General features: G+C 54.2%; 1 protein-coding gene across 1 annotated transcript in view; it reads left to right on the top strand.

Moving 5' to 3' along the window:
• Positions 1 to 16,667, top strand: part of CCDC78 (coiled-coil domain containing 78) — a 321,251-nt gene that overhangs the window by 153,475 nt on the left and 151,109 nt on the right. The window contains exon 7 of the mRNA XM_085628349.1: positions 13,304 to 13,438. Within this exon, the coding sequence (XP_085484475.1) occupies positions 13,304 to 13,438 (135 nt within the window). The remainder of the gene's footprint in view (positions 1 to 13,303; positions 13,439 to 16,667) is intronic.

Below are 16,667 nucleotides of genomic sequence, written 5' to 3'. Positions count from 1 at the left end.
GGTGCAGAGCAAAATAGTTTTCCGTAGAGTTCAGTGACTTAGAGTGCAGTGGCTTGGAGTGCAGTGACAGAGTGCAATGGCGTAGCGTGCAGTGGCGAAGAGTAGAGTGTTGCAGAGTAGCATATAGTGGCAAAGAGCGTATTGGTTTTGAGTAAAGTGGTGTAGACTGCAAGGCATAGAGTGCAGTGGTATAAAGAGGAGTGGCATAAAGTGGAACAGTGCAAAGTGGTAGACAGTGGCATAGAGTGCAGTGGTGTAGAGTAGAGCACTGCAGAGTAAAGTGGTGTAGAGAGCTGTAATGTATAGTGATTCAGAGTACAATAGAGTGGCTGAGAGCGCAGTGGCTTAGAGTGCAGTGGCATGGAATGGAATGGCGTAGAATGGAGTGGGATAGGGTGGCAGTGTAGTGTATAGTGGAATACAGTGCATTGGTGTACAGTGTATTGGTTTTCGGTAAAGTGGTGTAGAGTGCATTGGCATAAAGTACAGTGCTGTAGAGTGAGGTGGCTTAGAGAGGAGTGGCATAGAGTGAAATAGCACAGAGTGGAATATAACGGTGTAGAGTGCAGGGACAGAGTAGAGTGGAGCGGTGTAGAGTGCAGTGGCATAGATGACAGTGCAGTATCCTAGATTAGAGCAGCTTAGAGTGCAGTGGCGTATAGTGCAGTGGCGTAGAGTGAGGTGGTGCAGAGTGGAGTGTTGTAGGGTATAGTGCAGTAGCATAGAGTGTAGTGGTGTAGAGTGCATTGGCATATAGTTGCATAGAGAAGAGTGGTGCAGAGTAGACTTCAGTGGCATCGAGCAGAGTGGCATAAATGTCAGTACAGAGAAGGCAGTGTTGCAGAACAGACTGTCATAGAGTGTAGTGGTTTATAATAGAGTCGCGTAGAGTGCAGTGGAGTAGAGTGGTGCAGAGTAGAGTGGCGTAGAGTACAGTGGTGCAGAGTATAACAGAGTGGCAAAGAGTGCAGTTATGTAGAGTAAAATGATGTACAGTGCAGTGGCATAGAGTGTTGTAGACGACAGTGGCTTATAGTGCAGTGGTGCAGAGTATATTGGCATACAGAGCAGTGGCATAGAGTGCATTGTATTTTAGTAAAGTGGTGTAGAGTTCATTGGCATAGAGTGCAATGGCATATAGTGATACAAAGTGGAGTACAGTGTGACAGAGAAGAGTGGTGCAGCCTAGATTGTAGCAGAGTGGAGTGGCGTAGAGTAGATTGTTTCAGAGTAGAGTGAAGTGGCATACGGTGGAATGGTGCCCGGTAGAGTGAGTGGTGCAGGGTGAGTGGTGTGGCGTAGAATGCAGTGGTGCAAGTGGCATAGTGCGGATGACATAGAGTGCACTGGCATAGAGTGGAGCGGTACAGAGTAGAGTACATTGCGTAGAGTGCAGTAGCATAGAGCACAGAGTTGCAAAGTAGAGTGGTATAGAGTGATGTAATATCTGACGTCATCAGCAGAGGATTGCGGTCGCGTGAGTTATAGTTGCCTGCACTAACTATAACGGGGGAATTTCATTGGTTTTTTACGAGTGAAATGTCCAGCTAACTATAACATGTGTAAAACCTATGGTTTTTTAAGTGAATTTGCAAAGTTTTTTAAATGCTAATTCGTAACTATAACGTGTGTGAAACCTATGGTTTTTTCAGTGAATTTGTACGGTTTTTTAAATGCTAAGTTATGTATTTATAAAAAAAAAGATTTTCAGGTTTTTCACCGTGCACGCACGGTGCGCTGTGCGTGCCGTGCGCGCACGGTGCGCGCACCCCGCGAGTTAAAAAAAATAATAATAATAATTTCTCCATTGGGGGTCCTTCTGTGACCCCCTGACCAAGGCTAGGGGGTCAGGAACTGTCCACCCTGCCCCCTTTTCACGTTCTCCACCTTTGTTTTTCACCCCCTCAGACTGCGAGAGACAAAATGGCGGCCGACACTTCCTGGTTTTGAACGATTCGAATGTTTACCGACATCTAACAACCAATCAGAATTGCGCTCGCGCACGGCAGGGTGCGCGCACGGTGCGCGCATATAGATATGGATATGGTTTTAAATGCTATTTTCTCAGGAAATACTGAACAGATTTACACGAGACCTTCAAAAGGCACTTCCTTGACCTTATGGCTACCTCTTTGCCAAATTTCACGTAATTCTGTTCAGCCATTCGGGCTGTACCTTCGACTAAAGGTCCTATGGAAAAATGCATGGGGAAAACGCGTTTTGGGACCCCCCCTTTTTCTCGGCCCCCGCTTGACGAATCACCCCGAGACTTTCAAAGTAGGAGCTGAACGGAGCGCCCCATTTGTTTTGAAAATTTTGCGAGGATTCGTCAACCGGCGCCAAAGTTATTCAAAATAGAATTTTGAGATTTCCTATGGAAACTAGGTTGTAACTATAACTATCTACTGGCGACCGCCAGTAGATAATATATATATATATATATATATATATACTGCTCTGAATCCACCTTCAGGTGCCTGCTGCACTCTTCATGAGGGATGCAGATATAAATGGAGGTGGGTCCATTAAAAAAATTAAAGCTCCAGTTCTAAAGAAAACATCCGCACCCACGGACCTCTTCAAAACATGCTTTATTTCAAGGACGCGTTTCGGCAGTCAGTCTTCTTCCTGCTTGTTTTATAAGACATGAATCAACGCAAGCTGTCATGATGATGTATTTAAACAGGTTGCCTGCACCTAATTGGGTGTTAGAGATAAACACAGAGAGAGGACTGCTTCTCTCGGGCAGATGTCCTTTCCCTCTTTGCTCTATCACGGGGATTTCACAGTCCGTTGGTGTTCCCAGGAAACACACAATTTCACTCCTCCCGCCTGCATGGCTCACATCGTTCATAATAAAGCCTCCATATAGGCATATTTACTGAGTTCACAGTCAAAGATGCAGGCCGGGCAATGGAACCCAACTGGGGTGGGTGTGGGGGCTTTCTTTCGGCTGAAGTTCTTTCAGCCTAATGGGCGTTGCACCCCTGATCGACATTCACACCTCAGACTAACTTGATGGGTCTGTCTCTTGAGGTGTACTGCAGCTGACGCATTGTGAAAGCGCCAGTTATCTGGGGGAGTCCTAGACATAGCTGCCAAGTCCAATCATTTGAGAAGTGATAAAATATAGACTGGCCTGGCTTTTGTTGTCACCCCAAAACCAGTGCCAGGATGCTTGTTTCCGTTTTAGGAAAACAGACCTGGCTTGGCAGCTCGGTCTGGACTGTTCCCATGGGCAACAGGGTCAAGACTGCTTGCATATGGCTGTGTTTGAACTGAGGTTGCGAAGTGAGCTAAAGAACGATGATGGAATCAACCCAGATCTGTGAGGGTGGGGGGGGGGGGGTGAGGGTGTTTGAAAAGTTTCAGCGCTCCGTCCATCACCTCCTTCTGTTTGTTATGCAACAACTGTACACATTGCATTCTAGGATTTGTAGCTCCACTGTTTATCATTGTAATTATTGTTATTATTATCCCAGCATGCGAAGTGCTGGTTAGAGAAAAGTCCAGGACTGACAGAAAGTGTCACGCATAACATATACAGGCACATGCATCAAGGTAGGATTTTGCGAATCCTTAATTGCGATTATTAAGGAATCGCAATTAAGGACTCGCAAAAGCCTATGCATGTAGGAATCGCTATAAAAATAGCGATTCCTACACATTTCTTATTTGCGAGTTGCAAATTGCGAGTTGCAAATAAGGAATGGCTTCCCATTCAATCCTATGGGCCTACAGGCCCATAGAAACGAATAGGAAATTGCATGCGCAATTTGCGAGTACGAATAGGTCCTCGCAAATTGCGCATGCAATTTCAGGGTGCAAGGGTGTCAAAGGGACACCCTGTTGCACCCCTGAAATTGATCTGTGCACATATGTTGCGCACGAACATGCCCTAAGGGCATGTGCGTGTGCAACATGAAAGTTTGAAAACTGCTCTAAAGTGCATTTTTCAAAGTTTCTGCAAATTACCATCAAGTTCAACTTCATGGTAATTTGCGACCCCTATTAGCGAAATCACTATTCTCAAGTGGGTCTTGCATTGCATTTAAGGAATCGCAAATTGCGATTCCTTAAATGCAATCGCAATTTGAAAAATCGCAATTAATTGCGATTTCTTGAAGTGCGAGTGGCAAGTTGTTTCATGCATCACAAAAGCTAATTTTGCGATCGCAAACGGCCGATTTTTACGATTCGCACCGTTTGCGATCGCAAAAAGCTTTGATGCCTGTGCCTGAAAGTCTTTACTTAGCCTTCATGCGGTGGTCATAGTGACCACACCGTCATCCGCTTCAGTCAGCACGCATACACAGACATCACCCAAAGATTACACTGACACTTTATTTGTGGGTGAAGAACTGCTGCAGGTTTATTTCATACAACACAGTATGATAATAAAATTGGGTTATCTTACGGGCGATCCAGGGCAGGCAGCCCCTTGCTGCCCGCCCGCCTGGTGAGCCAGCACACACGGTGGGTCGATGCCCTGGCAGTGTGGCACATAAATATTTGCAGATCATCCACTGGGTCACGTGATCTGCCTCCTACTCCCGCCCCTTCTGACAGGGGCGGAGCGTGTTGTGGCCACCCCCGGTTGGTCAGGCCCCCCAACCGCCCGAAGGACTAACGGGGCGCCGTCGCGGTCTTCCCAGAACCCCCTTCGGCTCCTGGACCTTTGGCTCGGGCACCCTTACTGTGCCGGACAGGGATACCCTTACTGTACCGCCTGTCGCAGAGGTACCCTTACTGTACCAGTCTGCATCCAGATCACCCTGTAACTCCGCCTGCAACGCAAAACAGAAAAATTAAAACATTCCAATAACGCGCTGAGCCTGACATGCGGGGTACGAGGAAAGGGTGGGAGAACGCGTGTCCAGGCTGGGTGCAGCGCGCAGGAGACAGAGGAGGAACTGGGCGAGAGAGCCCACTAAGTAGCGAGTAGGCCGCGCCCCCCCCGCCCCCCGGTCCGCCTCCAGCTCCCCGCGATAGGGGGGTTTTTCCCGAGTGGGCGTAGGCCTCGCGCGCGAGGCAGCACGGGGGGAAGGCTCCGACGGGCGGCCACTAGAATGCTGCCCTGCTGATGTCCCATTGCTTGGGACGCGGGCAGCGGCATAGTGACCACACCGTCATCCGCTTCAGTCAGCACGCATACACAGACATCACCCAAAGATTACACTGACACTTTATTTGTGGGTGAAGAACTGCTGCAGGTTTATTTCATACAACACAGTATGATAATAAAATTGGGTTATCTTACGGGCGATCCAGGGCAGGCAGCCCCTTGCTGCCCGCCCGCCTGGTGAGCCAGCACACACGGTGGGTCGATGCCCTGGCAGTGTGGCACATAAATATTTGCAGATCATCCACTGGGTCACGTGATCTGCCTCCTACTCCCGCCCCTTCTGACAGGGGCGGAGCGTGTTGTGGCCACCCCCGGTTGGTCAGGCCCCCCAACCGCCCGAAGGACTAACGGGGCGCCGTCGCGGTCTTCCCAGAACCCCCTTCGGCTCCTGGACCTTTGGCTCGGGCACCCTTACTGTGCCGGACAGGGATACCCTTACTGTACCGCCTGTCGCAGAGGTACCCTTACTGTACCAGTCTGCATCCAGATCACCCTGTAACTCCGCCACAGCTCTGGAGAGGCTACCGTCGCTGCCAGAGCCCCCCTCTCCTAACCAGTGCTACTGATGTCCCTTGCCAGCCAATGCCTCTTGCACGTCCAGGAGGAACATGTCCATGCCTACCCTGGACAGGTGCACCCCGTCCGTCTCATAATACCCCTCCACCTTTTCTTGGATCAAAGCATGTCTGATGAAGCCCATACCCCTGCGCTCCAAGAATTTCTGCATGGACCTATTAAGCCGTCTACGGGACCGTTCTACCGCAGCCGTGGACCTAGCCCCTCTCCAAACCCTGCGGGGGACAATTTCAGACCACCAAACCTCGCCTGCCCCTATGGTTTGGCTAATAGCCTGTAGGTCAGCTTGCATTGACAGTAGTAGAGCCCTCCTCCCCCTGGCAACCAAGTCATTACCCCCCAAGTGCAAGATGATAACATTGGGCTGGACCCCTGCAACTGCCAGGCGCTGCTCAATCATGCCACGAGCTTCACTCCATTTCATGCCCGGGGAACCCAACCACTCAAGCTGTGTAGTGGCAAAGTTCTGCGACCAGTTCCTGTGGGCTGCCCAGCGTTCCATCCTCGAGATGTAGGAATGGCCTACCATCCATACCCGGGAACCTGCCAATAAAGAGATGAAACGGCCTTAAGTAAGCTTATTTTTTATTGTACACACAAAACGATGCGTTCATGACAATGTACAGAGCAAAAAACTTGGAGCGGGAACAACGCTCCGGGTTGTGCCACAGCCTTACGGACGGACATACTTCTTGAAACAGTCCGATACCCAGCGGCCTACCCCTTTTACTCCCTCAGGGCCCAAGCCGGCCTTGGCCGCGGTGGTAGCAGCACCAATCCTGAAGGAGTGCGAGGAAAACCTGCGACCGCTCCCCGCTAGACCTGCTCTCGCCAGTGAAGCTCCCAGTAAACGCTCAAACTGAAATTTGGTGAGGGGGGACCCGTCCGCGTGAATCAGGAAGGGACCAGGGAATTCTGGACGCAAAGCAAGGTACTCCCTAACCCAGTGAACTGGGCAATACCTATTGTCCCCCAGAGTCTGTAATACCACTGTCTTCCCCTTCCCCATTTGGTCTGTTTTAGATCTGCGGATACGTAGCTCTAGCACTGTGTCGAGGGACACATCCGCAATCCCCAGGGCGCAATTGGACAGGTCTTCCTTGGATTTGGCCACCAGCTCGCTGATCCTAAAAGCGCCAAAAAATGCCAGGCAGAAAGCTGTGGAAAACAAGCTGGCCTCAAAGGGTGAGAAGGTTACCAGGGGCAAAACATCTAAGAGGAGTTGGAGGTCTCTGTACTCAATGGGTGCCCTAGTGTCCGGTTGCCTGACCTCCTCCCTGGCCCAGCCCTTCAGGGCCGCCCTGATCTTGGATGATCCCGCGGGGTCGCCTCTACCATCCAGCTTTGCTTCGTGGCGCACCGCCGCCAGGTGACCGCTGACCCAAGAGTGTGATCTGCCGGTCTCCCTGGCCCATACCACAAAGGCCTCCACCTGATCTTCCGCCCCTAATGCGGATGCACCCAGCGCCTCTCTCACAGCTCGGAAGGTTGCTAGCTGCGAGAGGTATTTTCGCCGTGTCGCCGGCGCCAGGGACCTCTCCCCCATCTTCCTCAGTCTTTCTCCCACTGAAGCAAGCGCCAAAGGTGGTCCGGGAATGGTGTCATCTCCGCCCTCGCCCGCGGCCAGGCCTCCCGGAACCGGAGCCACTGAAAGCGAGAAAGAGCGTCAGCTGCCACATTCCGCACCCCCGCGATGTGCCGTGCCCTACACTCGACATTGCTGCGCAGGCCCTCCCTGACTAATTCCCTCAGTAAGCTAAGGACCAGCGGGCAAGAGGCAGTCAGGCCGTTGATGGCGTGGACAACCGCCATGTTGTCCGACCAGAAGACAACCTTCCTATTGCTCAGGGTCGCCCGCCAGAGGTGTAGCGCTACCACAATTGGGAAGAGCTCCAACACTGCCACATTCTGCGTCACCTTCTTCTTACGCCAAGCATTGGGCCATCGCATCGCGCACCATTCGTCCCCCAGAATCACACCAAAACCTTCCCTGCCAGACGCATCCGAAAACAAGCAGAGCTCCTGGCTGGCTATCCAAGGGGCCCTCCAAATCACCGTCCCGTTAAAGTCCCTCAGAAATTCAGCCCACATGGCAAGATCCGCCTTCAAACCTGCGGTCAATCTTACAAAGTGGTGCTTCCGGGTCACCTTAGCCGTGGCCCCTGCCAGTCTCCTTGAAAACACTCTGCCAGCCGGAATCACTCTCGCTGCAAAATTCAACTTGCCAATCAAACTCTGGACAGCCCCCAGGGTCGCTTTGTCCTTGCCCAGCAGCGCCTGGATGTCCTGTAACAAGCCCAGTACCTTCTCGGCGGGGAGCCTCGATTCGCCCTTTACCGTGTCCAGCTCCACTCCGAGGAAGGTCAGTACCTGCGCAGGGCCCTCGGTCTTACCTGGGGCAAGGGGAACACCCAGGAATTCTGCCAGCTCCTCAAAACGCCTCAGCCCCACTGCACACTCATTCGTCCCACTCGTGCCAAAAAATAGGAAGTCATCCAGGTAGTGGGTAACCTGAGTGATCCCGTGTAGTTCCCCCAAGGCCCACTGCAGGAACGAGCTGAAGGCTTCGAAGTAGGCGCAGGATACGGCACAGCCCATTGGCATGCAGCGATCATAAAAGAACTGCCCTGCCCACTTGAAGCCTAGCAGATGTTGACTAGCTGGGTGAACCGGCAGCAAGCGGAACGCGGATTCAATGTCCGCCTTCGCCAGCCACGCCCCCTGTCCCACTCTCCTGACCATGTCAATAGCCATGTCCAGGGAACAGTACACTACAGAGCACAGACCCTCGTCCAGCCAGTGGTTCACCGAATTTCCTTCATGATAGGACAAGTGGTGGATCAAACGGTATGCGCCAGGTTGCTTTTTTGGCACCACCCCAAGGGGGGACACAAGAAAGTTGTCCAGGGGCGGGCTGCTGAAAGGACCCGCTATCCTACCCGCTGACAACTCCTTCCCCACCTTTTGGTCCACCACCCCGGGCAGATCCCTAGCTGATTTAAGGTTCTTAGCGTCCCTGAACTCCATCGGCCCATTGTAGGGAATCCTGAAACCATCGATAAACCCCCCCGCCAGGAGCGGTCTGTCCTTGAGCAATGGATACCTCCTAATGAGTGGGAGGATGTGTCCCAGGATGATGGGTGAAGGACCTTTGACAGGGGCCATGGCGCTCTGTGGTGAGCATTGGAAAGCGGGGTGCATGCCTGGTGTGGTAGGACGGGGATCTGGCGGTGAGGGGGTGGGCCCGGGTGGGATCTCAGATACGGGCGTCATTCCTGGGTGCTGCTGTGGGCTGTGGGGCGCTCTGGCTGGAGGAGCAGGAGGAAGCGGGGTGCTGCGCGCCGCACTTGCTGCAGTTGTGTGTGAACTTACATGACCTACCCCAGGTGCAAATGCCCCCATTGTAAAGGCGGCACGTCCCAGAATTGAATCTCCTGCCCTGCCGCTGGCCCCGTCCCCTGCCACCACGAAAGGGCTGCCTAAAGGAGCGCTTGGGGGAGTGGTCCTTCCTTTTGTCCACTGCCTCACCCTGCCCTTTGTATCCCTGGTCCTTCTTCTCCCTGGTGGGGCGGCACATGTGTTCTACCCAAAGCTGAATTTCTTTTTGGTCCCACCCCAAGTCCGGGCATATGGCCATTCTTTTCCTGAAATCTTGATCATAGTAGAACCACCCTAACCCCCCCGAGAGCCTCGCCTCCTCTTGTATGGTGCTAGCGTACTGCATTAGGGCCTCACTCTGCTCGGGGAATTTCTGTACTATGACCGCTGCCAATATATTGAACGCAGATGTCCAGTTTTCGATGGTCTTGTCCGGCCACCGCTGGTACCTGACCCTCTCCTCCTCCTTGCGGCCCATCTTCCTCGTGTCCGCCCCAGCTGACCCATGCATCAATAACGTTAGGATGTCCACATATTCCCTCCTCCAGATCCCCTCCTTCGCGGCCTGCGGCACCAGCCACGCCAGGGAGCAGCGGCCTGATGCCAGCGGTGCCTGCGTAACTAGGGGCTTCGGGACCTGGGTTACACTCTCCCCTCCGGACGCCGCCACCGCTGTGGGTGCAACAGGCGCAGGCTCCGCGGCAGCGGGGGTGGAAGGTATGGTACCCGCCTGTGCGGGCGGGGGAGTGGGGGGGGGTGCCGCAGCGGCGGCAGGGGGGGTGCCTGCAGCCATGTTTGTGGAAGGGCCGGCCTCCCCTGGTGTTAGCATCCCCAACACTCCCCCACGCTCACCAATGCTTCGTTCAGTGGTTGAGCCCTGGCCAGCCCAAACCTGTAGTACGGGCGCCTGGGCCGGTGGGGGGGCCGGTGCTGGTGGTGCAGCCAGCGCGTCGAGGCGGCTCTGAAAGACAGCCATGAGGCCAAGCATCTGGTCCATGGTTTTACCCATCTGGGCCAAGTCAGTTAGTCCTGTGGCCGAATCGTGTAGTGGTGTCGGTGCGACCACCGGGGGGCCGGAGCGTGGTGCGGTTGCCTGCCGTTTCCTGGCCGGCTGGGCCTCCGGCATGTCTTTTGATGTGGGCTTGCGCACCCGGGTGGACCTCCAGGGCTCAGGCCCGGATAGGCCGGGGGCGCCCTCGGGGGGGGAGGGGGTTACGACAACACCAGAATCCTCCGCCCTGCGACCCTCCAAAAAACCTTGGGCCCACGCCGTGCCCTTCTCCCGGGCGAAAGCCATAAAGTCTGCCCAGACCCCTTCCTGCGGTGCGCTCGACTGAGTCTCCTCAACCGACGTGTCCTGGGAGAACAGTGGACCCGGTGTCCCGATGTTCTCCATGTCGATGCTCCAACCGTACAGCTACGTGCGTCCCTTTAGCGCCTTTGCCTCGATCCTAGCCCTACACGCGCGGGCGTTCCCTCACCGACCTGCAATTGGAAAAGGAACGGTGATTAGTACAATGGCAAGCATCAGGCGTAAACACAGCACGTGGCAGCTACCAGCCTTGGAAGGCGGAGAAGTAATCAACCCTGAAACCCTTTCGCATACACCCCGTGCGCCGGCTTAGCCCAGGCGGGAGCCGCCCTGCATGTGCATCCCGCCCCCCCGCTAAAAGCCAATCCCCACAACCTGTTAGTTTTGAGCTGGCGGGAGGACTCGAACCCTTGAACTGGAGGGGACTGCCGCACTAAAGACACTTGACTCTGCCTCAGAGCTACAGCTTCTGGCACAGCAGTGTCTGACCTTGGAACCCTCGCGTGCGCCGCGTTACCGGAAGCAGGAGACACTAGGGCAACCCTGTTTCCGCTGCCCGGAAGTGCCGCTGGGTGGCTGGACGCGGTACCCGGCCCAGCACCATGCCATGTCGCAGCGCGCTTTGCACAGCACTAGTCGCGTTATTTAGACGCTAATGATCTTAGGCAGTGCTGCGCGGTCGCGTCAGCATTCAAAACAACTAGAGCGTGGCCCCCGGAAATGGTGGCCCGTTCTGGCTTGCGGGACCGTCAAGTGACAACACAACTTGTGCCTCAGTGAATATTTCAGGCTTCATTAAACATGCTCGAGTCAGCAGGAAAAAGAAGGCCACGGGATCGACGCAACCCTGAGCGGAGTTAAAAGACAGACAGATATTGCAGAAAGCGCACATTTAGCAGTCAAATCAGGCAGCACCGTCGCTTCAGTTATTGAAAACCCACCTCGCGGCGCAGACGGGGAAACTAAAATTGCAGACTGGGCCACTGCGTAAAATCAGCCATTTAAAAATTGACGTGAGTTTGTGTTTAGCAGTGAATACAATGCATGGGCCCGGATACTCGAGCGCTTTTCTCCGGCTGTGGCCCTCGCGCGCGCATTTCCGCGGGTAGGGATGCGTGAAATCGACCCGGCTCACAGGGCCCAGCCAGCGCCGGGGGATCGCCTCGAACCCTGCCCTCCCCCGCCCAGAAGCCGCATGCAGCTGCAGGCCGGATACGCTAAACGCGCCGAGAAAGCGGCACCGGAGGGCTTCCGAATCGAACCCGTGCCCGCGTGACCCACGAGGAACCCTCTTACCCTCGCCGGCCGCAGCTGGTCATCGCCCCCCAAGGCCCTCATCCTGCACCCCCACCGCGACGCTTGACCCCAATACCGCCGCACCTACGCCGTTGCGCCGCCCGCTCCCCACATTCACTCCGCTCGCAATGCTTCCACGTGGGGGGGGGAGGGACTACACTTTGGCAGAATTACGGAGTCTGGTCACATGTACCGCGCACATGCCCGGTGTGGGGTATCAGGGCACCACGGGGCACCAGCAATGCTAAATGAGGGCGCTTCCCTCCGTTTTGTGAGGCACGGGGGGGGTTACGTGATTTTCTGAGACGCGCAGGATGTTCAGCGCCCTTGCCGCGGCTCGAACCCGGTCCCCCAGGTTTGCGCGACCGCCCTAGCCGTTAGATCAACTACTCTCCCCAGGTGTTCGTAAACAAATCCCGTCCGCCTGCGCCCAGTAACCAACATTGCCTGCACCGCAGCGGCCCCTATTCATAGACCAGAGAAAGAGCGCGGCCCCGCCCCGCGAACCCCCAGCCGAAGGTGAGTTAGTCTGTATGGGCAGCGCTTGTGCCGCGCGACCACCTTACACGGCGGTCCAAATTACCGCGAATCAACCCATACGAAGGGGTGGGGGAGGGGGGGGGGGGGGGGGGCGGCGGGGGTGAGCACTCGGGGGCCTCAATCCCGACAAACCCCAACTTTTCGCGCTTACGCTGTGTGCGCCCCATGATCAGGGGTCCAATCATGCGTTACCCGCCCAGGTATCCCGCGCATGCCAAACCAAGTCTCATGGCACTACATGACCCGCATGGGGATCGAACCGGCAACCTTGTTATTCGAAATGCCACACTGTAACCGGTTGAACTACCTCGCACGACGAGGCGGGGAGAGGCGGCACCCGAACCATCGCCGGGCGACGCGACGACACAGGCCCCGTGTTCATCCTGGCGCGACACTCGCAATAATTCCCCCCGCGCTCTGCCATCCCGCCTTAATACACAAATCAGCCCCGTATTGCCCGCAGGGACACGGGCCACTGCTTGCGCCCCCCACACCCATGGCAACCGGGCCACAGGGCCCCGTCAACCTGGTCATGCCCAGGGACGGGGCCGGGGTGGGAGAGGTTAGCAAGACTTACCGGCGTAAAGCTCTTCCCGGAAGGCACGACGACGCGAGGCGGTGGGGATGGCGGGGATATCCCGATCCGAGTATCGACGAGAACGCGTGTCCAGGCTGGGTGCAGCGCGCAGGAGACAGAGGAGGAACTGGGCGAGAGAGCCCACTAAGTAGCGAGTAGGCCGCGCCCCCCCCCCGCCCCCCGGTCCGCCTCCAGCTCCCCGCGATAGGGGGGTTTTTCCCGAGTGGGCGTAGGCCTCGCGCGCGAGGCAGCACGGGGGGAAGGCTCCGACGGGCGGCCACTAGAATGCTGCCCTGCTGATGTCCCATTGCTTGGGACGCGGGCAGCGGCATTGTTGGCAGCGGAAGCTTTTGGCACGCACGATGACGACAGACACGCACCCATGAACACGAGGAAGCCAGCGTCCTAGCAACCTGGCCTTGCTGTAAACAGCGCGAGAGCAGTTGAAGTCTGGCCTCCTCCACACTCACCCTTGTATCCCCCTGTGCTTCCCCCGCAGTGCCTGCTGACCCAGTGCCGGGCCCGGATCCTAGAGCTGCAGCAGCGACCTCCCTACGAGCGCATGGACACCCGGGGGAGCGGCGACGGCCTCAGCGCCCTCAAGGAGCAGGTCGGACGGCTCACGAACGAGAACGTAAGTAAACAAAGTTCTTCCAGCCCTAGTGCTTGGTTTGTCCACATTGACCTCCTAGGTCCATCTAACAGCTGTGTTGTGTACATGTAGGCCACTTTTCTAGCGTCCATAATAGCGTGAAAGCTCCGACAACCCCTTTTACCCTGATCTTGCGAGAGTAAAACCATCGGGTATTGCATGTGTGCAGTGTGCAGTCCAGTGGGGCGTGTGCTGATAAGCGTCCACCAGCGCTATTAGTGTTATTGAGGATTTATATAGCGCTAATGCCGCACCGAGGCCACTTCAAAGCACTGACAACCGCTTTCAATAATGAACGTGGAAGAGTGAAGTCGTTTGGTTGTTGTCTTAGTTATAGTGTGTGCCACTGAGCGCCACGAGTGTTAGTTATGTTAAATATTATTTATATAATGCTTATGCCACCTTAAGGCCCCGTCGAAGCGCTGGCTGTCTCTTTCAACAGCGTGCGTATACTCAGTGCTTTAAATGGGAAAAAAATAAGTGCAGGTACTCATTAAAATGAGTTAGAGGTGTGGCAAATGGGCGGGCTAGGGGCGGGACTAAGGGCAAGATATGATGAATGACTACTGTACCAGTTGCAGCACATATCAAAATGCATGAGAAATGCGTTTATGTAAACAAATCAGGTTAACTCATTACACAAAATGAAAGCCAAACAGGATAATATGTTAACATTTCCTTGTTTTGTAATATTTGCTGCTTCTTAATGCCATATGTTATTAGGCACAATACTATATATTCTCAAGCGTGCACACACACAGAGAGCGAAACAAGCTGAGATTAACACAAAAGCATTCCACCCATTCCCTTTAAAATATCTCCTGAGAGTATCCTGATTCTCTCTTTCTCTCACACAAAAATAGGCACACACAGGTCGGCAAGCACACAGGCGTATATATATGTATGTATAAACGATTATTAAAGTTAACAAGAAATGCACAGGATTTTTGGCAGTACACAAATGTATGTTGAAATACCATTTCAAAGCCATTCATGATTTCAGAACTCAACAAATATCTGGTATTTGTATGTGAAAAAAGTGGCAATCCTAACTTCACCTGTCACCTCACTTCTATACATTCATCCCTCCCCTTACCTTCCATGTTCATCTTTACTTACCCTCAAACCAATCACTTTGCCAGTTATCCTGGAGCTCATTCCTGGAGTGTTTCAGCGTTCTCTGCTGTTCATTTCTTCATGGGAAGGGCTAACTTTACACACATGGAGCCAGTACCCAGGTCAGTCACTGTTATCATGCAAAGGCAGCGATCAGTGTTGGAGGGGCACACGAAGGAAAGCAGCCTCTTTGCTGAACAAAAAAAAGAAAAAAACGCTTTGGGGAAGTTCGAGGATTCTGTGGCGCTGCCGCTCACGTTAGTACGGCTGTGGTGTTGTTGGGGGAAATGATACCGTGGTGTGGCCCCTAGCACCCTGGGCCCTACACGCTGCAATGAACACTCGGGACACGTGTGGGTAGTTGCTCCGTCACTGCTGCCGTGGCCGTTCTGCCTACGTGCACGCATGACGTCATATTTATTACTTCAATACACACACGTGATCTGACGCGCACGCCGTTGCGTGTCACGTCAGTATCGCGACATTACATTCCTCCCCAACACGCGAAAAACAACAACAAACAACCAAAACCATATTACTGCATCATAAACCTGGACCACAGGTACCTCAGTAGTCATCAGCCCTGCGTTAGACATTTGCAATGCTAGTCAGCTTAAATGAAACAAAAACAGTCATACTTGACGTAGTCTCTTAAGCGACGGGAGGGCTCATTGTGCGGCCTCAGATCATATCGAGATGCCCCACAGTCCGGCACGACACCCCTGCCCCTACTCACAGAGTTGCCATCTGCGCCACCATCTCCACCCTCTGGCGCGCCAGCTTCCTCGGGTGGCGTAACCTCTGGTTGGTGGCCTTGCTGCGGTGCGACAGCTCCATGATCCAGGGAATCAGCTCCTCCACTCGCATAGTCCATATGCTCAGCAGGTTCTAAGAACCTCTCCTCTCGTGGCGCGGGCCTCTGGGGAATGTCCTGATGTCCGTCATCCGTTCCCGGGTGCACTGGAATTTTCTTGAAGTACGAAATGTTCCTCGTTATCTTCTCGGCACCTTTCCTGGCTGTCACGCACGTGCCCATGACTTTCTCCACAGTCCACGGTTCAAAGTTCAACCCAAACTTGCCACCTGGCATCCGATTTCGGATCAGCACTCTGTCACCTGGGGCCAGGTGTGGGGTCACGGCACGCCGTCGGGCATCAACACGAGCAAAAGCTCCACGTCGGTGCTCGTCAATGGCACTGTCATTAGGAGTTTCGGGCGTCCACTCTGGGTGATGTGGTATTGTGTCGGTGACAACCCACCCCATTAGCAGATGCGCAGGCGCCACTCCCGTGGTAGAGTGGGGCGTCTGGCGATAGCTTCGGAGAAATGTAAAAATTGCGAGCTCGACAGACTGGCTTTTCTCGTGAGCAATTCTTATCACTTTGTTGAGTGTCCTCATGAAGCGTTCAGCCTCTCCGTTTGCTTGAGGCCATCGGGGAGTGATTCGCCGGTGATGAACGCCTAAAGCCTGCAGGTATGCCACGAAGTCTTGACTCTGGAATGGTGACCCATTGTCGGTCCTGATTTCCTTGACTATGCCATGTGTCGCCATGATTTTCTCTAGTTTCGGGATTACTTCCTGGGCACTCAACACTGTTAGTATCTCCACTTCAGGATATTTTGAATGATCATCTATGGCAACAAGAGTGTGCCTTCCGTCCGGCAGGCTGCCAAAATCGACACTTATTTTGGACCAAGGCCTTCTGGGTCGAGGCTCCATCACGACAGGGGCCGGCCGGGGTACTTCTCCCGTTACCTGACAGGCATGGCATTCTCGAACGGTGGCTTCTACTAACTCGTCCATGAGAGGGAACCACACTTTAGTGCGGAGCCTTGACTTAGTCTTGACCATGCCTTGGTGACCAATGTGGGCCAAGTCCACCACTCTCTGGGTCAGGGACGTCGGAATGACCAGTCTGTGGCCCCTCAACAGGCATCCTGTGTCGTCTTCCGTCAGTTCGTCTCTTACATTGTACAGGCTATCCATTGTCTGTTTCGCCCGAGGTGTCAAGTTTTTCCACTCCTCTCTGGCCCTGTTCCAGCTGTTGGTTTGGACCGCCACTCTCGCCCTTTGCAGGCATTCATCTTCACTGGA

This window comes from Triturus cristatus, chromosome 10 (assembly GCF_964204655.1).
Source record: "Triturus cristatus chromosome 10, aTriCri1.1, whole genome shotgun sequence".
In the NCBI taxonomy this organism is placed as follows: Eukaryota; Metazoa; Chordata; class Amphibia; order Caudata; family Salamandridae; genus Triturus; species Triturus cristatus.
Note: the sequence above shows the minus strand (reverse complement) of the source record. Positions and strands in the feature narration are given on the sequence as shown.